Here is a 24,689-nt window from a genome sequence, read left to right on the forward strand (position 1 = left end):
GCCCCACCTCTTTTATCTCCCATTTGTCCCTGTCCTCTATCCCCGCCCCCTCTCCCTTTCTGGTCTTGGATTCTGTGACGCGGGCTCCTGCTGTTCCATGAACAAGAGCCTCCTGTCGGTTCGCAGGCTTGGAACGCTCTCCCTCCTCATCTCCTCATAGTACGTGCCAGACGACAGGCTCAGCTTCTACAGGAAGGGTCTTCCCTCTGCCCATTATCTGCTAGGGGAAAGAGCTTGCTTTGAAAATATGTGGTTGCATGTTTCCCCCGTGAGACTGTGAGCGCCTTGAGGGCCACGTTTTGCCTCTTTTTGTCTCCTCAGCGCCCAGCACACTGTCCGGCACATAATTGACTCTTAATGAATGGTTATTGATTCTTGACTCTTGTAGTTCTTTATCTCCGCCCCCTCCCGCTTAACCCCGCCTTCTCTCCGCCCCCTCTGCCTTTCTATCCCGCCCCTTCTCCTCCTACTTTCCCTCCCCAGCAATCTGTCTTTTATTCCCGCCTCCATTTCCTTGCCCACTTTCCCTCTTCCAGCTGTCCCTCGCCTTTCTCCCCGCCTCCAGATAGCTTAGTCTTTGCCTCCCTTCTCCCCGCCCCTCCTCGGCCCCGTGGGGCTGGGTCACGTGCTCTGGCGGCGGCGCCTGCGCAAAGCGCGCTCCGGCGGCTGTCAGGATGAGGAGGCGGCGGCGGCCGGCGGCCTGGCCCCACGGTTCCCGCGGCGGCCTCGGCACCCGCTGAGGCCGCACCTGTCCCGGCCTCGGCCTCGCTGTCCGCTCGGGCCGCTCATGGCGCAGCCGGGCCCCGGAGGAGGAGAGGCCGCGTCCGATGGTGAGACTGGAGGCGACGACGGCGGTCGGGCCGGGAGGGCGGAGGGAGGCCCGGGCCCGGCCCGAGCTGGAGCCAGAGGCTGGGTGGGGCGGGGCCCGAGCCCCGGGATTCCCTCGGTCTGTGCTGGCAGCGTTCAAGGCCCTACCCGGGGAGGGGACAAGGGTGGGGGGAGGCTGAGCGGCTCGGCGCTTCCCGCCCCTTGGCCTGTGACCTTGCCGCCGCCGCCGGGGCCGTCTGCGCGGTCCCTGGAGCTGCCCCTTCCCTCGGTCGGGGGGCTCCGGAACGAGCCGAGCCAACTCCCCAGCCCCCTAGAAATCCCCCGCCCCAGTCCCGGCGGAGCTCGGGACCCTCCGCCTCTGAGAAGCCTTCCCGGATTGCCCCGAGCCGTCCACGTGCAGGGCTCAGCGGGGTGCCTGGGGCTTGTGCTGCTGCCCTGTGAGGTCGCAAGGTGTGCCGCTGCACACCCAGCCCCAGGGGTGCTCACACTTAGCCCTGGAAACGTGGGCTCGGGGCCCACGCGGGGTGGGTTTTCCGCCCCTAGGCGTGGGGGTGGCCCGCCTCGGACCTCGCTTTGCCCGCTGCCCCTCGGCGGGGCGGGGCCCACTGGGTGCCGCGCTGTGTCCGTGTCACTTTGTTCCTGCTTCTGGGACTGGAAACAATGTTATCAGATCTTCGGGCTGGGCCCCCTGGGGAGGCTTGGGCTCTCTAGGACTTCTCCATCCCCTGGGGGTGGGGGTGGGGTGGGGAGGCAGTGGTGGTAGTGGTGGTGGAAAGGTCTGAAGGGGCCGAGGGAGCAGCTGTCGCCTCCCATCCTGTAGAAGGGGGCGGGGGTCCCAGATCCTTGCTTTGCTGGGCTGCGGGTCTTCGGTGCCCTTCGATGCCATGGTCCCAGGGGAGCCGGGGCAGGTCTGACTCTGGAGGGAGGGCTGTCTGTGGTTTTGAAATCATTCTTAAAATTTATTCTGCAGTTGCTTTGGTAGATCCAAAAGTCTAGTTACAAATAGATTGAGAACCGTTAGAATTTCTGTGTGTAGTACGTAGCCTAAGCTATCCTCGATCTGTATCCCCTGCCATTCATTTCTATGCTCAGTATTCGGGCTTATATTTATAGCTGGAGGGAACCTTAGCCCTCACATAGTAAACCGAGGCTCCCCGGGGTGAAGTAACTTGCTCCTAGCCCACAAGCACACTGCAGAATGATATCGATCCACTAGTGGAGAGGCCGAATTTGTACTTGCCATATAGCCTTACATCTCCCTAGTTATCCATTCATCTGTGGCTATTTGTAGACAGGTTTGTCCTTTAATAGAACTTTAGCCTGTATCTTTGGCTACCTAAAACTCAGCTAAACTTTTTTAAAGCTCTTCTGGTCTCTTTATTATTCAGGGTTATTCACTGGAGTCACTCTTGTGTATGGAATTATCATAATTGCTATGGATGTCCTTTCTTCTGGCCATATCTTATTTTCTGGATGTAGTAACTTAATAGATCAGACCAGAAGTATTTTAATTGTATATCGCCACTGGTTTTTACTTTTTTAATCATTTTGAATTTTTTTTCCCAAAACATGTGGTTTGACTGTTACAGCCAATGACTTTAGGACTCATTTCTTGGTTATTCAGATATAATCATCTTTTATATTGGTGCCTTCTGATTCTTTTCTAGGAGAGAAAGACTTTTTTAGTGAATAAATCTTTGGCTTTTCTTATTTTTTAAAGCCATATTTGCTTTCAAACATAGATAGACATATAAACACACACACACACATATATATGTACATATATATTCCCACTGGGCATTATAGACATTGATTTGATCAAATCAATTAGATTTTCTGTTTTTGAGTCACCAGCAGATGATGTTGGTGAATAAATGGCAGTTATTTTCATGGTGCTCATATCAGAAACACTGCAATGAAACTAGCCGAGTGCCTCAGGAAATGCTATTTCTTGTTGCCTTTGGACATGGGAGAGGTCCAGCTCCTCCTTTAGTTGCTTCAAAGGAAAACCTGTGATCTCCTTTCAAATAGAAATTCCTCTGTCAGGTGCTATGGGGAAGGGTGGTGGGAGAGGCTGGGCACAAGAGCAGCTTGGAGAAAGCTAGGGAGAGAAACCTGCCTAAGCAAAGACATACTGAGGCCACAGAAGGCCAAGACCAAAAAGACAAAAGGGGGGAAAGGGGGAAACATTTGCAAATATCTGATACTTGTGTGTGCATACATTTGGTGGGTATGTGTAGACATTCGTGTGTAAACACATATACAAGGTATCTCAAGTATCTCGGGGCAGATTTAAGCTTTAATAGCTTAAACCTCTACTAAGATTGGAAACATATGCCTTATGTTTATAGCATATTAATAATGATGATAATAGCTAACATTCATAGAGCTTTGACATTCAGAAAGTACTTTATGACTGATCTCATTTGATCTTGAGAGACAGGTCCATTTCATAGATGAGGGAACAGGCAGTCAGCAGTTAAGTGACTTGTCCAGGATCACACAGCTCAAGTCCAAATCGAATGTCATGGACGCTACACCACATTACCTTTTCACTCTCAAGGACAGCATACCTGCTACCTTTGGACTCTACTCTCATAGAGTAGTGTTTTTAGTGCTTATACAGAAAACATTGATGAAAAAAGCAGCTTCAGACCAAAGGTTACCAAGAGGAGGTCAGGTGCTAGAAGCAACAATTAGAGAACCATGAGAGGTTGTTTTTAAAGTTTCTGATACTGGGAAAGATAGCAGAGTTGTGGGGAAATATCTGAGGCCTTACTAATGGAGAAAAAGATGATTAGGAAGTATCAGCTACAAAGCCCAAGGTGCTGACTTTCCTATCCATGTATACTATCAGCTCTCCAGGAGAATAATCTGCCAGTATCTTGGCAGCCCCCTGTCAGGAGTGTGTTAAAAAGGGGGGGAGGAGATCACCTTGCCCATTCCATGAGAGATTCTAAAGGTCCTAGACTGTGCCTCCTCTGTTGGATCATCTCTCCAAGACATGCCCTCAGGTTCCTGTTCTGGGCTCTTCTCCCTCCCTAGAAGAATTTACAATCTACATATCTATCTCATTTGGTGATCTCATCAAAACCTTTGGAATCTCTCTGCTGATTCTCAAGTTTAACTTTCCTACCACAGTTTTCCCACTGACCCCAATATTTTTCCCTAAAACCTTTTCCTATCATTAAACCAGCCAATGCCATCTTCCCAATCCCCAGGCTTGAAATCTGGGAGTTATCCTTGATATCTTTGTTCTGGAGACCTGTGGGTCCCATCTTTGCAGCATTTCTTCTGATTCTGCCTCCACCCTGGTGAACACCCTCACCTCATCACCCCTGAACCGTTACAGGAGCTACCTCTGCCTGCGTCCAGTCCATCCTCTATCAGTCACCGGAGTGATTTTCCTAATGTGCAGAATTTCTGTCTGTATCAGTGTCTACTCAAAAGACTCTATTGGCTCCGCATTGCTTCCTGGATCAAATCTGAAACATCCTCTTTGGAGCTCAAAGACCTTCATAATCCAGTCTCCTACTCCTCAGTTTTCTTATACCTTATTCCCTCACACGTGTACTCTGATCCAGTGACACTCTCCCTGGGAATGTCTTCCACCTTCTCTGACTTCTTTAAGTGCCAGCTAAACTCTGCTCCTGCGGAGGAGGCTTTTCCAACTCCTCCTAAGTCCATTGCCTTCCTTCTCTTACTTGCAGCTTGTTGGCACATATCTGCTTGCTGTTTTTCCCATTATTTTGTAAACTTGAGGGCAGGGACTGTTTTTTGCCTCTTGTAACTCCAGTGCCTGGAATATAGTAGACACTTAATAGTTGCTTATGGCCTGACTGACTAAGCTCCCTTTACAAGCTTACAATTTAACGATGGAGAAAACAAATATGTTCAGGAGAAATAATAAATAATTAAGAGAACATTCACTAGAATGGGAAAGGCTTCTCATAAAAGATTTTTAGCCAAAATCAGGAAAGCTGAGGGATAGAGATATTTATCAGATTTTGTATATCTTCAGAGAGAACCTCATTCTAAGTTCTGGTCATTAATAATCTGTGTGGCATAAAACTGGGAGATAGAAGCTCACCAAAAGTTTTTGTTCCCTCCCTTAAGATCTAGTCTGTCTTCCAAGTCGAGGCAGGATTTCCTACTGTGATGGGCTGTTCCTTTTCAGGTGCTGGATGAGCTCTAAATCATTCTAAGTAGTCGAGCCTGACCATCTAAAAGGAAAAATCAAGTGGATGAAGAAATGTCAATAGTCTTGGTTACCATATGCAATTAGATAGCTAATCCATGTCGGGGTGCATCCAGCATGTACAAAATTCCAGTTACCCCGCGGCAATCAGATCTACATACATACAAACACATGCTGGATTGCCTTGGGAAATTGCCCCCCAAACAAAAGCCCAACTGTTTTAATGCCGGTCTTCTAATGGATATGGTTAAGAGTCCTGGGATGTTAAGCTTCCTGCTGAAACAAGTTAGAACCTAAAGCCCAAGAAGGATAGCATCCATGAGACCATGAGACTTTGGCCCCCACAGAGGGGACTCGATCAGGTGTCATTGATGCATAGGTTATCCCAAGAGTCTCCCAATCATCACTTTTGCTTTCAGCTTGCCCATCGTCCAGGGGAGGGACCCTTGTGCTCCCTCATCTGCCAGATGATTGTGTTTGAGCTGTCCCACCCAGTTTAACAGGGTTGTCACCAGGCTTCAGTTCAAATGGTAGTTTAAATACCGGTGGATTCCCATGCACCCCGGTGGAAAGCTGCTTGCAGGCTTGGAAGGAAAGTAACCTGAGCAGCTTTGTCACGTGCTTTGCCAAAAAGTGTAGGCCAGGGATTCCTCCGAGATTCCTCTATTGACTTGATAGAGCAGTTGTCTGCCAGACTGTGGAGTTTGGTGTCTGATGCTTGGCTCATTTAGCTGCTGGTTCTGGTTTCTCCCCAATGTTTAAAGTTTGGATCTCATCAGCCCCCAACCCTGCTTCTCATGATCCAATGGGTCAGTGGTGCTATCGGTTTCCTGGGGGGAAAGATTTCATCCACAGTATCTGGGAGGTGACTTACTAAGCCACACCCAAGAAAGAAAAACAGCTGGCTCTGCCCTCCTTTCCTCTTCTCTAGGACTTTGGCATAAAGTGCATCTGTGTACTTGGTCTCCTTCGGGGCAGCGCTATTCTTACTAGCCCTTATCTTGGGTATCAACTCCTCCTTAGTCACTTTGATCCTGACCCTTAGAGTCGAAAGGCCATTCTCTGGCAGAGTAAACAAGCACAGTGATGGGGTCAGGTGCTCTCCCTTCCTGCAGCCTCTGAGTTTGTCCCCCAGTGGGGGGTTTCCTTCCCTTGGCCCAGGAGCTCAGCTTCTCTGGGGCCTTAGAGCTACCAGTCTTTTCCTGGATGTGATGGGGAGAGGCAAATTCACTCTCCTCTAATTTGTTTATAGTGTTTATCCCAGCTATGCCCAGTACTTTTTTGTAGCTTATTATGGGTGCTCCACCTGGGCTCCCTCAAGCTCCACAACTGTGCTCAGTTCTGGGTCTTCCCTCTCTCTAGCCAGGCCCAGACTACTTTGAGGATTATTGTTTGCAGCGGACTTTGGGCTCTGGTTCAGGGAGAACAGTTCTGTGCTTTTTTTTTTTTTTTTTTTCATTGTTTCCCTTGAGATTCTCTACCTTTGTCTCCTCCAAGATTTCGTTATAATTTCGTCCATGACATTATCCTTTTTTTGGTGGGTTGTTGATGATATGCCTTAATTGAGGTATTATTGTCACAGGCCACATAATGAATTCTTCTCATCTTAGACACTGCTGGAAATCCAGGAAGTTCCAGCAAGGACCTCCCACTACGGAGTATAGAATAAAGGCTAAATGAAGAATAGAGTGTTGTTTGTTTTTTTAAATGGAAGGACAAAACAAGATGCCGCAATTTGTGCTGTTAGATCCTAATGGAACCATCTGGCTTTGTGGGCTTCCTGGATGAATTGAGGATATTCAGGGTCACAGAAATTCCAACAATAGCATCTTGTGCGAACAGGGCTTCTTTTATCTTGCCCTGTAAAATGGTTGAGGATCTCTTCTGGTATGTGCCCCCATTTGTTAGTAGATTGTAAGCTAGAGAGATCTTGTAAAGTTTTTGCTTTCCCTGTGGCAGCTTGGTGGGATTAGCAGTCAGGAAGACATGAGTGTGAACTCTTTCTCACACTCTCAGGAGTTCTGTGACCTTGGGTTAGTTATTTAACCTGAGTTTCAATTTTCTCAGTTGTACAATGGGATAATAATAGCCCATATGTCAAAATTGATGAGGTTCCAAAGACAAGAAATGTACAGAGCTTCGAAAACTTATTATTGGTAATATTATTGTTTATTTTAGGAGTAATTATAATGTTACTATTATTTCAAATATTATTATGATTAGCTAAATGCTATTCATTACATAATTCCAGTTGTCTATAAATTTGAGACTCCCATATTTTGCTTCCACAAGAGCTTCCTGTCCTTCTCGGGCTTACCCACCCAGTTAGATAATTAGCTCATGGCAACCTACCTAAGGTTTTTCCAATTTTTCCAAAATTGGGATGTATATCTGATTGTGTCCAGAGCTCTTTCCTCTATTACAAATTCTGAGGTGGAATGGCTGCTTCTCAATGAGATGTTGACTGTTTACACAAGACCAGTTACTTTTCGGATCAGAACCTTATGGATGATTCTCTCATTGACTCTTGAAAGATGAAATTATCATGATGACAGAATGTTAGCATCAAAGTCTAACCCCAACCCATTTTTTGTGGATTTGATTGTAGATATCTGGGCTTTGCTATTTATTATTAGTTTCAATCTTGGCTTTTATATCTTTTAAAATTGAGCACCTTTAATGTTATTTGGTATTTGCCCACTCTCTATGGTTTTTTGTTTTCTTGGATTAGAACAGAGAATTTTCCCTCTCCCCTTATTTTTCAATTTAAAACCCTTTTGCTTGGATTTGTTGGATTTGAGGCATATTCAGTCTTTTTTAAAATATTATTTTTATTAATGTCTTTTACTATTACTTTCACTTCTAAACATATCCTTCTTTCTGCTAAACTCACAATCCCTCCCTTATTTTAAAGGATTTAAGATTTTGAAAAGGTATTCCCTTCCTCTCCCCCTCTCCCAGCTCAGTAAAGCCAGTTTATCTGTGTTTCATAGTACATATATATTCTATATACCTAGCCCTTCCCCCTCTACCTGTAGAGAGGGAAGGGAGAAGCACTTTCACAGTTCTCTGGGTCAAACTTCTTAGAGTCCATAAAAGCATTCACATTTTTTTCATTCTTATTCTTTCCAATCATTTTTGGTTTTGTGTATATTATTTTTCTGATTCTATTAATTCTATTTCGACATTTATTCCTTGTGTCTTTCTCTTAAGTTAATGTATTCATTGATTGTTTTAGGGTAATAGTATTTCACTCATTCTTGTACCACAATGACAGATTTCTTATCAGCCCTTGTTAGGGGAACTCCATTCTAGGACAGCAATGTGTCATGTCTGTGTGGATTTTTTTGTTTGTTTGACTTAAAACACCTTTCAGTTTCACATTCTTTCTTTCCTGCTACTCTTTCCTCCACTCATTGAGAAGGCAAGAAACATGATACCCATTATCCAACACCAAGAAAAATAAAGGAAATATTCCTGTGGAGTCCAGCAGCTCTATATGGAAGTGGATAACATTTTATGTCACGAGTCCTTTGGAGTTCTGGTAGAACATTGTATTGAACAGAAACTCAGTTTTTTCGTAGATGATTTTCCTTACAATGTTGCGGTTACTCCGAAGATTATTCTCTTGGTTCTACTCATTTTACTTTGTATCAGTTGATACAATACCTTTACATACCATAAGTTATTTAGCCATTCCCCATTGATAGGCATCCTTTCCATTTCTAATTTTTTTAGAAACTAGAAATAGGGCACAAAAGGGGCAGTGAAATATTTTTGTATATATAGATTATTTTTCTCCAAGGTCTTAGGGGTAAAGATCTAATAGCAATGTGCTGGGTCAAAGAGAATCCCCACTTTGATAGTCCTTTGGGCATAGTTTCATATTCTCTAGAATGTTTGGATTGTTTCACAGTTCTACTAACAGTGGAATATTTTCCCACATCATCTTCGGCATTTGTCATTTCATACATTACAATACTATGTTATATTATAAAACATAATATATTTATTATATTAGTTTGGTTTACATTATGATGGTTTACAATATGATTTTTATTAATGTCTTTTGCTATTACACTCACTTCTAAACATATCCTTCTCCCTGCTAAACCCATGATCCCTCCCTTATTTGAAAGGACTTAAGATTTTTTAAAAGATTTAAGATTTTTTAAAAGGTGGTTTTTTTTTCAGCTCAACAAAGCCAGTCTGTGTTTCATAGTATATATGTATAGTATATATAATACACATGAGAATTTGTTATTTCCACAGTTATGTAGATCTGTCTTTATGTGAAAAATTTTGTGATTGTGTTCACATAGTTCTTGGTTGTATGTTGGCAGGTAGACTCCCAAGTATTTAATATTGTCTGCAGTTATTTTAAATGGAATTTCTCTTTCTGTCTCTTCCTGCTAGTTTTTGCTGTTAATATATAGAAATGCTGGTGATATTTGTAAACTTACTTTGTATCCTACAACTTTGCTAAAGTTGTTAATTGTTTAGACAATTATTTTAGGTGACTAGTTTAGCTAGTTGATAGTTTAGGAAACTTCCCACAATCAATACTTATTTCCTCAATTTCTTTTTCATGTCTTGTTGGTATAATTAGCATTGCTAATATACTATGAATTATAGTGGTGATAATGGACATCTTTGTTTCATTCCTGATTTTAGTTTATTCCCATTACAAATAATGTGTGTCTTTGGTTTTAGATAGATAGGACTTATTTTTTTTTAAAAACTCCATTTATTCACAATTATGTTTTTTGTTGTCTGTATAAGTTTGCTTTGATATTCATTAGGAAAGTTGGTTTATAGTTTTTTGTTTGTTTTGGCTCTTCCTGGTTTAGATATCAAAATTATATTTGTGTCATAGAAGATATTTGGTAGGACTCCTTTTTTTACAGTAGTTTATGTAATATTGGATTAATTGTTCTCTAAGTGTTTGGTTATAAATCCATCTGGACGTAGGTTTTGTTTTTTCCTTCAGGAGCTTGTTTATAGCTTTAAAGTCTTTTTCTGAGACAAGATTAAGTATTCTTTTTCTTCTGTTAATCTGGGCTATTTATATTTTTATGAAAATCTTATGTTTGAAATGTGATCCAGAAATTCAGATCTTTTTCTTAGATATCATTTATGATTTGAACTTCAGTCTTCTCCAGGCCCAGTGCTCAATCCCCTGTGGCACCATGGAGACCCCAGCTTCTTCAACTTTTGGGGGTACCAAAATTATGATTTATTTTCTGTGTATGTTTGATTTTTATACCTATATATGTGGGATCATGTAAAAATTTCTCAGGCAAAAAGAGGTCCCAAGTGGAAAACGTTATATGAAGCCATGATCTAGAGAATGAAAAGGGAGTGGGGGCAGGGGTGGAGGGGGGCTGGAGGAGAGAGATTGGAATGAATATAGTAATTGTGAACATGGTTTGAAGACTTCAGAGCTGGGAGGGGCCCTCCAACAAAATGGAGACTCCTGAAGGAACTCACCAGTGTGGGAAGGTTGGCCTTTCAGAGGCATTCTAGTGAGAAAGCCCACGAGGTTGTTTGATGTTCTGGGATGAGGGAAGCTCCAGAATGAGAAGGCAGTGGAAGCATGATTTGGAAGTCAAAAAGTCTGCATCAGAGCTGGGAAGGGGATATAATTTGCTTTTATCCTTTCCGCACTCAACTGGCATCTATTTTGTCTCAGTTCTCTTTGGCTACAGAAAGTCCTGCTCTATCGGTTTTGGTGTTTGTGGGGCAAAAGCTGCATTTGCAAAAGTCTGATGCTCATCTCGATTTCCACCATGATCTTGAGATCTCCAGTTGGCCGATTTACTTTGTGCTGCAGTCAGACCTTCATCTGGCACCTCAGACTGTATTTTCACATGCCAAGGCAGAACTTGTTCTCGGAGGGCTAGCTTCTTCTCCTAAAGCAGGGAGACAGACCAGTGCCACAGGTTTTGGCAGAGGGTTTGAGTTCCTTTCTGCATCTGAATGCCCTTGCAAAAGAGAAAAGGTTTGCCCTTTGCTTTGTACCTAGGCCCTCTGAGTCGCCTATTTAGTGGGAGAAACTTTTCCCAGCTTGTGAGGCCTGGTGGATAAGCCTTGAGGTGCGTGGGTCCCGACCGTTTCCTTAGCTTTGCTTCTAATATGGTAAGGCTGGCAGTGAGGGATGGAGAGGGAAGTCCATCCAGTTGCCATTCAGGCTGTGCCTTCTTCTCTCCTGGGGGATCAGTTTTCAGTTCTTGGACTTCTCTGGAAGCGGGATCCATTGGCTTCCAGCCGAGGAATCATCCTGGACTTCTCACTCTCTCTTATCTACCCCATGTCCTGTCCATTTCTGACAGATCTCCTATGTGCCCCTTTCTCTCCTTTGACCCTGGGGCAGGCCCTCATCCTCTCACTTCTCCCATTTGGCCACTACAGGGATTTCCTAAAGTGCAGATTTGACCGTGTCAAGCAACCCTCCAACCTGGTGAACTTTAGTGACTCTTCATTGCCTCCAGGAGCAAATAGAAAATGCTGTTTGATATTCAGAGCCCTTTGTAACCTACCCCACTCTCCTTTCCAGTCTTCTTACATCTCATTCCCTCCATGTACTTTTCAGTCCAATGACCCTGGCCTCTGCCTGTTCCACAGAGAGGACCCTCCATCTCTGCTGTGTTCTCAGCCTCCGCCGAAATGCTCTCCCTCCTCTGCTCAGGAAGGTGTTGAGTAAATTATTACAAATTGCCCGAGAAGCAGGCCCTGATTGGATGTAGAGCAGAGACTGGTCCCTGCGTGGTCCAGCCTTGGAACTTGGAAATTCCTGGAGGGATCTTAGGAAACTGGGAATTGTTGATCCTGGAAGGGCGGGGGGGGGGGGGAGGGGAGGGGGATATCTTCCCTTTGCTGACCAGAAAATGGGAGGGGAGGGGGAATGGGAAGAGAGGAAGGCTATTGTGCTCTGGGCTTTGATGGGTGTCCTTGGGTCAATTGGATTTGGGTTCCTGAAATTCTTTTTCTTTGCCATGTGTCTGTAAATCAGCGCCTGTAGGCTTGAGTTGCATTCTGGGAATTTTGCTGAACCTTTCTTCTACTATTGGGAAGTTTCTGAGTCTGTGCATTGGATCAGCATTTTTTCCCCATTTGCTCTTAGCCCCCTGTCTCAGTCAGGCACCCTCTGTGCTTTCCATGGAGCTGCTTTTCTTGTGTTCTTCACATTTTCCAAATGACGTCATGATCGATCCTCCCGCGTTGCATCATTTCCTGCTGATGTTTTTCTTTCTTTCTTTTTTTTTTTTTTTAAAAAAAACTTCTATCACTTCTGTGCTTCCTCCCAGGACCATCAGATTTCCCTGGTTGTTTGTTCCCAGTGTTTTCTACTGGCTCTGATTAATCAATTTTATGGTTTGTCGGGGTTTTTTTCATTGTACTTTAGGTCCTCTTCAGTTTTATTGATTTTAATGAGTATTTTCTTGGGAGCATTTTTGGCAATTTTGTTCTTTTTGGGGGTATTTCTCTTCTCACCTTTTCTTCCCTAACTTCTCTGCTGATCTCCAGTCTTGCCTTTCGAGCTGCCTCTCTGGAAGCGGGATCCATTGGCTTCCAGCCGAGGAATCATCCTGGACTTCTCACTCTCTCTTATCTACCCCATGTCCTGTCCATTTCTCGGATACCTCAAACTGGATGTCTACTAGACATCTTAAACTCAATGTGCCAAAAAAGAACTCTTTCTTTTCCCCTCAAACTCTCCCTCCCCTCTTACTGTCAAGAGCAGGCCTGTCCTCCTTAGGGGGCATCCTAGACTCCTCACTATCCTTCCCCATCTCTTCTACACTGAACCCCTGCAGCAGCTTAGGAACACTCCTTTTCTCTTCTGCCACTGCTGCTACCCTGGGGCATGTTCTTATCACCTCACAGCTGGACTATTACAGGTAGCCTGCCTCCAATCTGTTTTTGATGTGCTTTTCCTAGCGTGCAGAACTGATCTCAGCATCCCTTCTAGGAAAACTCCAGTGACCCCCTGGGGTTGCCAGAAAGAAATCCAATATGCTCAGCTTGGCCTTCAGAGCTTTTCAAAACCAACCCCCCTCTTACTTTTCCAGTCTTCTTATGCTTGACCCTCCAGTGACACTGGCTTCTTTGTTCCATCTTTCAGCTCCCCTTATGGCTAAATTGTTCTCCCTCCTCATCTCTGCCTCTTGCCTTCCTTGGCTTCCCTCAGGCCCCCATTACAGTCCCACCTTCTAGAAAAAGCCTTTCCCAACTTGGGGAATTACTTCTGGTACCTTTCCTCTCCGATTTTTCCTGTTTATCCTTGGATCTAGCTTATTTGTACATATGAGTTTGTTGTCTTCCATTGGATTGGGAGCTCTTTAAGAGCAGACATGGTATGTAGTACGTAGTGGGTACTTATTAAACGCTAACTGACCAGTTGACTGCTGCAGAGGCTGCATCGGGGTGATGGCCATAGGAGATGGCAAGGTCCGCTGTCTGCCATCTTCTTGGAAGTCTCCCCCCAGGATCCTGTTCATATGCTCTGTTGTCAAGAAGCCAAACCCACTTATCTTGGTTTACATTTTGTCTGGTTTGCTTTGACTCGGTTGTTTCAGTAAATTGGGATTTTGTTGTCTTCTGATACGTTAGTTATTCCTTCCAGCTTTGTGCGATGTGTAAATACGATAAACAGGTAGCTGGTTGGCACAGTGGATGGAGTCAGGAAGATTCACCTTGAGTTCAAATGCAGCCTTAGACACTTCCGAGCTGTGTGATCGGGGGCAAGCCCCTTAATTCTGTTTGCCTCAGTTTCCTCATCTGTACAATGAGCTGGAAAAGGAAATCACTCTAGGATCCTTGCCAAAAAAGTCCCAAATGGGGCCAGGGAGAGTTGGGTATGAGCGGAGGTTGTTTGTTTCCCTAGATGGTTATTCACTTCTCTTTCCTTGCATTTGATCAGCATATCTTCATCCCCAGGTGACAGTGCAGAATGAAGCATTTTGGGGGACAGGGCCAGTGCCAAAATACTCTTTACTTGACCTTTGTTACAAGAGGTTTGATTTTTTTTGGATGGGGGGGTGGGTCTTAGGAGGGAGAAAAATAAAGTTTTCTTCATTCAAAAATCATTTAAATTTGAGGATGTCAGAAAGAAGAGAAGCCACTCAGAGAGATCCAGAGTGTGTGAAGCAGAGGTCCAAAGGAGTGAGAAAAAAGCCAGCTCCTCCTCTCCCCCTTAAGGTTGCTTGGGAGTCAGATTCTGGGCACCAGCAGGGGGCTCTGTTTGCTCTCAGAGGTGATAGGGGAAGGGCGGGAGGTGTGTGTCTGGCCAGACTTACTTTAGAAAAGTCACTCTGGCAGTCAGTATGTAAGTGCCTGCAAAGTACTAGGCACTCCGGGGGGACCTGGGGAACCCCAGAAAGCAGAAGGCAGCCCCTGCCCCCAAGGAGCTCACCATCCAGTGGGGGCAATCGCCTGTAAACAAATCGATACAGATAAGCCCCAGACAGGACAGAGTGGAGAGGATCAGGCAGAGAGAGCGAGCGCGCCCTTAGGGGGACTAGCAGGATGCCTAGAACCGCTGTCCGACAGCCAGGGCAAATGCCCAGAATCGGGAGACGGAGGGTCTTGTTTCCAGGAACAGCCAGGAGGCACAGAGAGCACAGGGGGGAAGAAGGTGAGAAGACTGCAAGATGGGAGGGGGCAGGATTTTCTGTTTCAGCCTAGAAATGATGAGGGTGACACCCCATTTTAGGGGTCTGAGTTGCCTGGAATGGGGAGAGACTCGGCTCTCTAGAAGCTATTCCAGTAGTTCAGGTATGAGGATGAGGGTCTGTACCAGACTGCGGATGGTGTCAGGGGGAAGAGGGCGACTATAAGAGGTCCCAAAGGTCAAAGCAACAGCTTGACTGTTGATGGTGCCATGGTGATGGAGAGATCCATGCAGTGGGGATGTTGGGGAAGGGAGGGACATTTAAGGGATACACTGAGTTGTGATCTGTGATCATAGGAGCTGAGAGAGTATAGGCCAGTCTGACAAAATCCCGAATCCCTTTTCAGAATAAAGGTTTTAAATGTGTAAAAATAAGATCCATAGAATTACAAAGGAAATGGTTTTTTATTGAAACCCTGATCAAAATAGAAAAATAAGACAGGGAGAAGAGAGCCAGGACAGGGCCTTGGGGTACTCCCCAGAGACTGAGAAGGTAGGAAGAGGGAGCCACATGAAGGAACCCCAGCAAGCGGCCTTCAAGCTCTGAGCTTAGATGCTTAGTCCGGCTTCCTTCTGCTGACCTGAGACTCTTTCTGCCCCAGCCCTCAGGATTGGCCAAGCCCAAGTCGCTAGGCCCTTGGCTGTTCCCTCATGGTTTCCGGTTTTGGGGAGGTCTTGGTCAATGGGGCCTGGCTCTCCAGAGGGACATCTGAGGCAGGAAAGGGAGTTCCTGGTTTTGTGCTCTGGCTGGCACCCCTAGATCACTGTTGGTCCTATTGTTCCATTAGATAGCTCATTGGCTTCAGTGCGAAAGATAAAAAATGGTTCTATACCCATGCCAAGAGTTCAGCTTGAAGGGAGAGCCGCTCCCATCCATCACTCGCTCTCAAGGAGTTTCTCTTAGCGGCTTTCTTTTGCCTCCAGAATAAAGCTTCTGCTCCTCTCTTCTCCCTCTTTCTAGTCTAGGGATCGCCTTTCCTTCACAATTACCTCTGTTATCTGGTTCGTTTTCTCCATTCCCCTCAAGTTTTGCGTTTACATTCCTTCTGGTTAGCTTGACTAACCTGCTGTTCAGCGGTCTTCCACAGCCTTCATGAGGTACTTTTCTCTCATCACCAGCCAGCATCCAGAGACAGAATGATCTAGCCCTCCGACCCACAGAGCCGCTACTGGCCTCTAAAAGTGGCTAAGGGATTTAGAGGAACTGCCCCCAAATGCCAAGAGCATTTGGAAATGCCCCAAATGTGGTCACACGGGTTTGGACACAAGTGGAAATTAGTGAATAACCAATAGATATTTTGCTGCTTTGGGGGGTTCGTGAATGCTTCTCTACATTTCTATTGAGTCACTGGCCTGGTCTTGTGGTCAGCTAGTTTTTTAGTCATATGCGTCACCCCATTTGGGATTTTCTTGGCAGAGATACTGGGCAGTCTGCCATGCCCTTCTCCAGCTCATTTGACAGATGAAGAAACTGAGGCAAATGATTATATGACTTGTCCACAATCAGTGTCTGTGGACCCAACTGGGCTTGGGCCCTGGGCAGTCTGGTGGCCCTTAGCGGGCACGAAGTGAATAACCATCTAGGGAAAGAAACAACCTCCTCTCAGCGAAATGGTTTGAAAACAGTTCAAAGAAAGTATAGAAAGAAAGAAAGAAAGCTCTGATGGCCAGACTTTCTCAGCGGGATCCAAAGTCTACAAGAAGGATCTCATCTGACTGTCTTCTCTTCCCACTCTGCACACTTGTCAAGTCTTTGAAAGGGGATTTGAAGAAATTTCTCTTGGCCACAAATCCCTAAATCTACTTGTGCTTATACCTGAGTGACACTGCCTTTCCAGAGGAAATGGGGGTGGGGGGTGGGGAGGCAGCTGAAGAAATCCCTTTGGTACACAGGGACACTCATAAGGAAGAGCAGCCCCAGATGGCAGGAGGGAGAAAACAAGACCAAAGAGAACAATATCCAATGATGTTCTCCTCTTCTCTGTTTAATTCAGGGCTGTCAACACTCTAGTGATTGTAGTGTTTTTCTTCTTTAAAATATAATAGTTCTCCCCAGAGATTCTACTAAAAAGCTATTAGAAATAATTCATAATTTTAGCAAAGTAGCAGGATACAAAATAAATCCCCACAAATCCTCAGCATTTTTATACACCACCAACAAAATCCAAGAGCAAGAGATACAAAGAGAAATTCCATTCAAAATAACTGTTGATAGCATAAAATATTTGGGAATCTACCTACCAAAGGAAAGTCAGGAATTATTTGAGCAAAATTACAAAAAAGTTTCCACACAAATAAAGTCAGACTTAAATAATTGGAAAAATATTAAGTGTTCTTGGATAGGCCGAGCGAATATAATAAAGATGACAATACTCCCTAAACTAATCTATTTATTTAGTGCTATACCAATCAGACTTCCAAGAAAATATTTTAATGATCTAGAAAAAATAACAACAAAATTCATATGGAACAATAAAAAGTCTAGAATCTCAAGGGAATTAATGAAAAAAAATCAAATGAAGGTGGTCTAGCTGTACCTGATCTAAAATTATATTATAAAGCAGCAGTCACCAAAACCATTTGGTATTGGCTAAGAAATAGATCAGTTGATCAGTGGAAAAGGTTAGGTTCACAAGACAGAATAGTCAATTATAGCAATCTAGTGTTTGACAAACTTTTGGGATAAGAATTCATTATTTGATAAAAACTGCTGGGATAACTGGAAATTAGTCTGGCAGAAATTAGGCAAGGACCCACACTTAACACCATATACCAAGATAAGATCAAAATGGGTTCATGACCTAGGCATAAAGAACGAGATTATAAATAAATTAGAGGAACATAGGATAGTTTATCTCTCAGACTTGTGGAGGAGAAAGAAATTTGTGACCAAAGATGAACTAGAGACCATTACTGATCACAAAATAGAAAATTTTGATTATATCAAATTAAAAAGCCTTTGTACAAACAGAACGAATGCAAACAAGATTAGTAGGGAAGCAACAAACTGGGAAAACATCTTTACAGTTAAAGGTTCTGATAAAGGCCTCATTTCCAAAATATATAGAGAACTGACTCAAATTTATAAGAAATCAAGCCATTCTCCAATTGATAAATGGTCAAAGGATATGAACAGACAATTTTCAGAGGATGAAATTGAAACTATTACCACTCACATGAAAGAGTGTTCCAAATCACTATTGATCAGAGAAATGCAAATTAAGACAACTCTGAGATATCACTACACACCTGTCAGATTGGCTAAGATGACAGGAAAAAATAATGATGAATGTTGGAGGGGAAACTGGGACACTGATGCATTGTTGGTGGAGTTGTGAACGAATCCAACCATTCTGGAGAGCAATCTGGAATTATGCCCAAAAAGTTATCAAAATGTGCATACCCTTTGATCCAGCAGTGTTTCTATTGGGCTTCTATCCCAAAGAGATACTAAAAAAGGGAAAGGGACCTGTATGTGCCAAAATGTTTATGGCAGCCCTGTTTGTAGTGGCTAGAAACTGGAAAAAGAATGGATGCCCATCAATTGGAGAATGGCTGGGTAAATTGTGGTATATGAATGTTATGGAATATTATTGCTCTGTAAGGAATGACCAGCAGGATGAATACAGAGAGGCTTGGAGAGACCTACATGGACTGATGCTAAGTGAGATGAGCAGAACCAGGAGATCATTATACACTTCGACAACGATATTGTATGAGGATGTATTCTGATGGAAGTGGATTTCTATGACAAAGAGACCTAACTGAGTTTCAATGGATAAATGATGGACAGAAACAGCTACACCCAGAGAAGGAACACTGGGAAACGAATGTGAACTATTTGCATTTTTGATTTTCTTCCCGAGTTATTTTTACCTTCTGAATCCAATTCTCCCTGTGCAACAGGAGACCTGTTCGGTTCTGCAAATATGTATTGTATCTAGGATACTGCAACATATTTATCATATATAGGACTGCTTGCCATCTTGGGCGGGGGGTGGAGGGAGGGAGGGGAAAAATCGAAACATAAGCGAGTGCAAGGGATAATGTTGTAAAAAATTACCCTGGCATGGATTCTGTTAATACAAAGTTATTATTAAATAAAATTAAATTAAAATTAAAAAAATATATATAATAATTCTGGGAGCAAGTTTCTTGGGGAGATTTTCTGAGGCAGTCTTAGTTTCAGTTAAAAGTAATAATCACGCAGCCAGGTGATAAAAGTTCAAACGTTTATTTTCTCCTTCCAAAATAGCCCAGTTAGTTTTTCTTAGAACCCTATCTTTCTGCTTGGTTCCAAAAGCTCTTGCAATTGTCCTTTGCTTCTGCTTTCTTCAGCCTCCAGCCAGCACAAAGGTGGAAGATGGAACGAATCTCTCTTTCCTCTGAGGGAGGGCTTCTCCTCAACTGAACTGACGCTCCCTTCTCAATCTTTTCAGCTGAACTCCCAACTGAGCCTCTGTCTGCTCTGTCCCAAAGGTTAACTCCTCCTTCTGGAGGCAGGGATTAAGGGAGGTGTGAATTCACAGTTACAAAGTTAACTTTGTGAATCTCCCATACTTGTGAACTCCAATGAGTAAAAGTGTGAACACAAGCATTGTTTCTCAGTTCCACTTAGTAGCTTGTTTCTTCTGGCCTATATCATCTCCTTGTAGGATCAGATCAGTGATACTGAACCATGCTCAATTAGATAATTATTGTCTCTATCAACTCTAATGACTTAACAGTTTGTAAAGATTCCAACAAGTGATCACTGGCTTCCAGGCTCGGTGCTGGGCAGCAAATGAGGAAGCTCCCTGCCCTTGAGAGCTTACAGGCTAATAGTGGAAGACCACCCACGGGGCCAGTCCCAGGGGTCCCGAGATGGAGATTTGTGGAGCACAGCTCAGTCCCTGATGGACAGTGTGTCCCCAAGCAGAAGATAACCCTGCTGAGAGCAGGGCCGCTGGTGTTCTTGCTTTCCACTTGGTATCTCCAGCACTTTGCAAGGCTTTGTGCTGTGCCTCTGACTTACTTGATGGTTAATTAATTTATGGTGAATTGAATGACTCTGGGTCCATCTGCCTTCAGACTCTAACCATTCCCTGAACCCCTCTCAGCCTCAGTTTCCTCATCTGTAAAAATAAGGGTAATAATCCCACCTACCTTCCAGGGTTATTATGAGGACCAGTTGTGAGTTACACAGAGAGACAGAGAGCTGTCAGTACACAGTGGCTAGACCCTGCAAAGAGGCAAATTTGGCATGTCTGAGGAAAGGGAACGGGCTACCCCTGAAATAAGATGGGTAGACAAAGACATTCTTGTTCCGTAGCCGGTTGGCCCCGGTGTCTCCTGAAGTCCCTCCCAGCTCCACCAGTAGGGAATCCTTAGGCCTCCGTTGCTCATAGTTGTGATGCTGGACTGGTCGAAGACCGTGATCAAGTCTGCCTGTGAGGCTGATTTCCTGTAAGGATCGGGCTGTCTTTTGTCTTTCTTTGTATTGCTAAGGCTTGGTACGATGTCTGGTACATAGCAGGTGCCTAATAAATGCTTATTGGCTGACACAGCAAGTGGGCTCCTCATGAAGGCTCATTGATTCCCAGGGATGTATATCCTATGGATTTATCTAGGGGTTTGGGGGTGGGGAGGTGCCAGAAGCCGAGCTTTTTTTGGTGAAATAGTCCAATGAGCGTGCTTGTCAGAAGGTGAAGCTGCGGGGAGGATGGGATATGGTCTAGTTGCCCATATACTCGAGGGGGCCCAGAGGATGCCGCCCCCATGTGAGGGGGGATGGTGCGGGGGTTGGATATGCTTCGGTGACACTTTTATCCGCTGTGACAAAATGTTGGCCAGGAGTTCACAGGATGCTTGGAGTGGGGCCGAGCTTGTCAGTGGAGAGAAGTGGTTAGGTGGGATAGCTTGAGAAGGGAGAAAGGCAAGATGTGGGGTGGAGGGGAAGGATGAGTTTGGGATGAGGAAGGGTGAAAGATGGTGAAAAGAGGAAGCTCAGGCTCTAGAAGTCTGGGAGTCCTCTGCTTTAGGATAATGATGATTTACATCATCACATTTACATAGCACTTACTGCCTGCCTGGTGGGGGTGGGGTGGGGGTTCAACAACCTTGGGGTTTTACAGATGAGGAAACTGAGGCAACCTGGTGAAGTGCCTTGCTCAGGGTCACAGCTCGTGTCAGGTCTTCCTGAGGCTAGGCCCTGCTTCCTCTGTCCATTGCACCACCTAGCTGCTCCTAAAATATGGGAACCGGTGAGGTTACTATAGAGAGAATATAGAGGACTAAGGAGAGGAGGAGGAAGGTGGCACAGAACCTTGGGAACGGCCCCCTCCGGGGTGCAGGGCACTATGAGCTGTGATGGGAATCTGGAGAGAAGATAGCCTTCAGGAGCGAAGGAAGGTGGCCGGGTCGGATTTCACAAGGAAGAGACTTGCTGATTCTGGAGAGAGCAGTGTCAGGGCTCTGATGGGTGGGAGGGCGGCAGGCGAGAGGACGTGGAGCCAGTGTGAAGGGGCAGCTTTGGCGGGGAATTTGGCCACGTGAGGAGATGACTTGTAAGAGCTCGAGGCAAAGAAAGGCCGAGTGACTTTTTAAGGGATGGTTTGAGACTTGGTTCCAAGGCGGCAAAGAAGGAACCTTTTGATGGGGCAGAGGGTGGGTGTGCTCTGCTGGAGAAGGTGGAAGGGGATGGGGTCAAGGGCACATGCACCTTTATCACTCCCGTTTCTGAGGCTCCGGTCTTCATTCTGTGGGGATTTCCCCTCTGGGGGCCTGACTTTTCGTCCCTTGTAGGACCAGAGGGGGTTTGGCTGCCTCTCCCCACAAGAATCAGAGCTTTCTCATGTGGATGTGGTTCCCCGAAGAGCCAGAGGGGGCTTGGCTGCCCGCCCCCTCCCAGGAGAGTCAGAGCTTGTGGTTGCCCGAATGCCCGTCAGTGCGGGGCATGGTCCGGCCAGGGGAGTAGGTGGGATGATGCCCCGTGGTCCTGCCCCCCGAGATGAGGAGGCAATGACAGAGCAGCAGCAGCCACCGGGGGCCACACGAAGCAGGTGTTTGTCAGAAACCTGAAATAAAGGGAAAGAGGCTGTTGGGCTAAGTTTGGTTTTGAGTGGAATGTTCTTAAGTAGTCTTGGTAGCAAAACAGATTAGATCAGGGTAGTAATCAATCCGTCCTCTTGTGTCATGGAGGCGGGAACAAAGAGAAAGCTTTTGATCTGACCCAAGAATAAGAAGCAGAAGTAAACGACATCGGGGAGGTGACTTAGGGAACAGTTCCCCTGGGAGTTTGCTCCGGATCTCATGTCCTTCCAGGGGAACTGCACGTGAGCTTCTAGCATGGAGCCAAGGCTTTGTGTTTTGCTTTATACTTAATTAATTTTTCTTCAATAAACAATCATTTCTTTCTCTGCCTCCCCCCCCCCCCAAAAAAAAAGAAAAAAAAAGAAAAGAAAAGACAAACAAAACCTTTGTGACAAATGTGCAGAATCAAGCAAACAGCTTCCTCCATTGAGAGTCCAGTTTGGGCAAAGGGAAGGTTTCTTTGGGACCTGTTCCTGTGCGCACAATTGCCCTCTGGGTAAAGGGCCGTGTTCCCGTTGGATGTCTGCAGATGGAATCTGGATCGGAGGCGGCCTCCGGGTGGGGATGGTGGTGGACTTTGCTTGGCTCGTGGACAAGTTGGGGCTCATTTAAAGCAGCCAGGCTCTTGTTTTGTTTTGTTTTAGTTTCTCTCCAGCAGCGGGTGGCAGAGCTGGAAAAAGTCAACGCAGAATTTTTACGCACAAGGCAGCAGCTCGAGCAAGAATTTAATCAAAAGAGAGCCAAATTTAAAGAGCTGTATTTGGCCAAAGAAGGTAAGTCCCTGAGGTCGCCGGTTCCCGCGCAGCTCCTCCTCCTCTGCCCCTTCTTGGAGGGAGCCTGAGAACCCCCAGCTGTAGGTCTCTGGGCCTCAGAGCTCCGGGGGTGCCCCATCCCACCACATGCAGGATAGAATGCCTTTCTTTGGATCAGCATTTGAGTACTTTTTTTTCTTAAAAGGTATTTTTACTGATAGCATTTGTCTTTACTTCACCTTCCTTTCTCAGTGTAGCCCTTCCCTCTCCCCAGACCCTACCTTCTAACAAAAAATAAAAACCCAGCTCTTCATCAGAAGCAAGCAGGGTGCCATCACCCAGGGGAAGTCAACAGTGTGTGTGTGGGGGGGAGAAGGGCCAAGCTTAGGAGCCCTTGTGCATATCTTCTGATTCCTGGATGAGTCCATGCTTCCTGTACCTTTCTTCCAACCTTCCCTTTCCCCCTTCACTGGCTACCCGAGAGGAGAAGCACAGCAAGGCCACCTGCCCTGTCCCCCACCCGTCCCAGAGGCCGACATGGCAGAGGCCCAAGGGGAGGCCGCATCTGCCACCATCCCTCAGCCCCCTTCCCCGGCCTCTGTGGAATGCCCTGAGGGCCCTGGTCCTTCAGGGTTCCCTCTCTCTCCTCTCTATAATGGCTCTTTGGGCGCTCCTTTCTTGGCCCCCCTCCCTTCCACCTGACCCTGCCTGCTTCTTCCTCCAGAACCCAATCTGTCCTTCGCCCTGGGTCTGCTCCAAGCTTTCCATCTCCCAGCCCTGCTGCCCTCTCTGGGCCCAGTGCCTCCCCAGCTTTTTTTCTTAACTTTTTATCACTTATAGGACCAGAGGGGTCTTGGCTGCCCCCCCCCCCCCCACACACACACACGAGAGTCAGAGCTTACTCATGTGGTTGTGGTTCCCTGAAGAACCAGAGGGGTCTTGGCTGCCTCCCTACCTCTCCTCACCCCAACTCTGGAGTCGGCCCCATCTGTCTTCCAAGTCTTTCTCAGGCTATTTTCTGCCTTTGGCAGAAGTTAAAAGTTCTCTCCAATCCAAATTATGGGAGTCCTTTCTCTGCTTTTTTTCCAGCCAGATCCCCTTCCTCTGCTCAGTTCCTGTCCTCAGGCTGCAGGATTTACTATCCATACGCTTCTCGGCCTCCTTGCATCTGCCCAGGACTGAGACCTTCACTCCCTCCCAGCCAAATCAAGGAGACCTTGGCATTGCCTCCAGGGGTCCCCACTTAGAAATGCCCTCCTTCCTCTTCCCCTTTCTGAGCATAGCCTGCCATCCTGGGCTCTCCCCATTCTGGGGCTCCACTGATTTCCCATCGCCTCCTCCTTCCCCTTCTTGTCTCTCAGGCCTGGAACTCCTTGCCCTCTAGTCCTCCCGACAGTCACTCCTGACCCAGCCTCGATCTTCACCAGATGCCCAGCAGAGCGGGTGGGTAGAGTCTCTGCGGGTTTGCCAGTCCCCCAAAGAGACCCAGGGAAGTTTCCAGGTGTGACAGGAGTGAGCACGGCGAAGAGAGGGGTTGGCTGCCTCCATTCCACTCACCCCTTGCCCCATCTTCTCGGACACATGCCCTCTCTGTTGTCCTCATCTTCAGTCCCTCCCATTCTCAGAAGCCCTTCCTCAATCATTCTGTCTGTCCATAGTGTTCACAGTGCTAGGTCTGGGGTCAAGAAGATCTGAGTTCAAATCTCATCTGAGACACTTCCTGTGAGACCCTATGATCATCTCCTGTCTGCCTCAGTTTCCTTGACTATAAAATAGGGATCATAATAGCCCCTGCTTTCCAGGGCTATTGTAGAGATCAGATAGTATTTGTAAAGTGCTTAGCCCGTTTCCTGGCACATATTAGGTCCGTAATAAATACTGGTTACCTCTCCCCTTTCCCTCTCTCATGCTTTGTTCTCCAGTGACAGTAAGTCTCCTCCATCTGGAATACATTCCCTCCTTTCTGCTTCTTGGGTTTCCTGCTTTGTTCTGTTCAAGTCAAAGCAGCACCATCTCCTCTCAGCCCCCCAAACACCCCCTGCCTCTGGTCCAGCCGTCACCTGGCAAAGTAATTCCTGTAAATGAAGCCACCAAAATCCTTATTCTCATCCAGTGCTTCTGTATCAGACACTGACAGGATTTTATCAGGAGAAAATGGCATTAGAGA

The 24,689-nt window shown here is 45.9% G+C and overlaps 1 protein-coding gene across 3 annotated transcripts in view; it reads left to right on the forward strand.

Moving 5' to 3' along the window:
- Positions 1 to 591: 591 nt before the first annotated feature.
- The window catches only part of RABEP1 (rabaptin, RAB GTPase binding effector protein 1), a 43,690-nt gene continuing 19,592 nt past the window's right edge, over positions 592 to 24,689 (forward strand). For 2 of the 3 annotated variants that reach the window (XM_051991471.1, XM_051991472.1), the window contains exon 1: positions 21,413 to 22,543. In XM_051991471.1, the coding sequence (XP_051847431.1) occupies positions 22,300 to 22,543 (244 nt within the window). In that variant the 5' untranslated portion in view covers positions 21,413 to 22,299. Of the gene's footprint in view, positions 831 to 21,412; positions 22,544 to 24,689 lie in introns of those variants that run through there. The other variant, XM_051991473.1, reaches the window with a different exon arrangement.

This window comes from Antechinus flavipes, chromosome 3 (genome assembly GCF_016432865.1).
Source record: "Antechinus flavipes isolate AdamAnt ecotype Samford, QLD, Australia chromosome 3, AdamAnt_v2, whole genome shotgun sequence".
In the NCBI taxonomy this organism is placed as follows: Eukaryota; Metazoa; Chordata; class Mammalia; order Dasyuromorphia; family Dasyuridae; genus Antechinus; species Antechinus flavipes.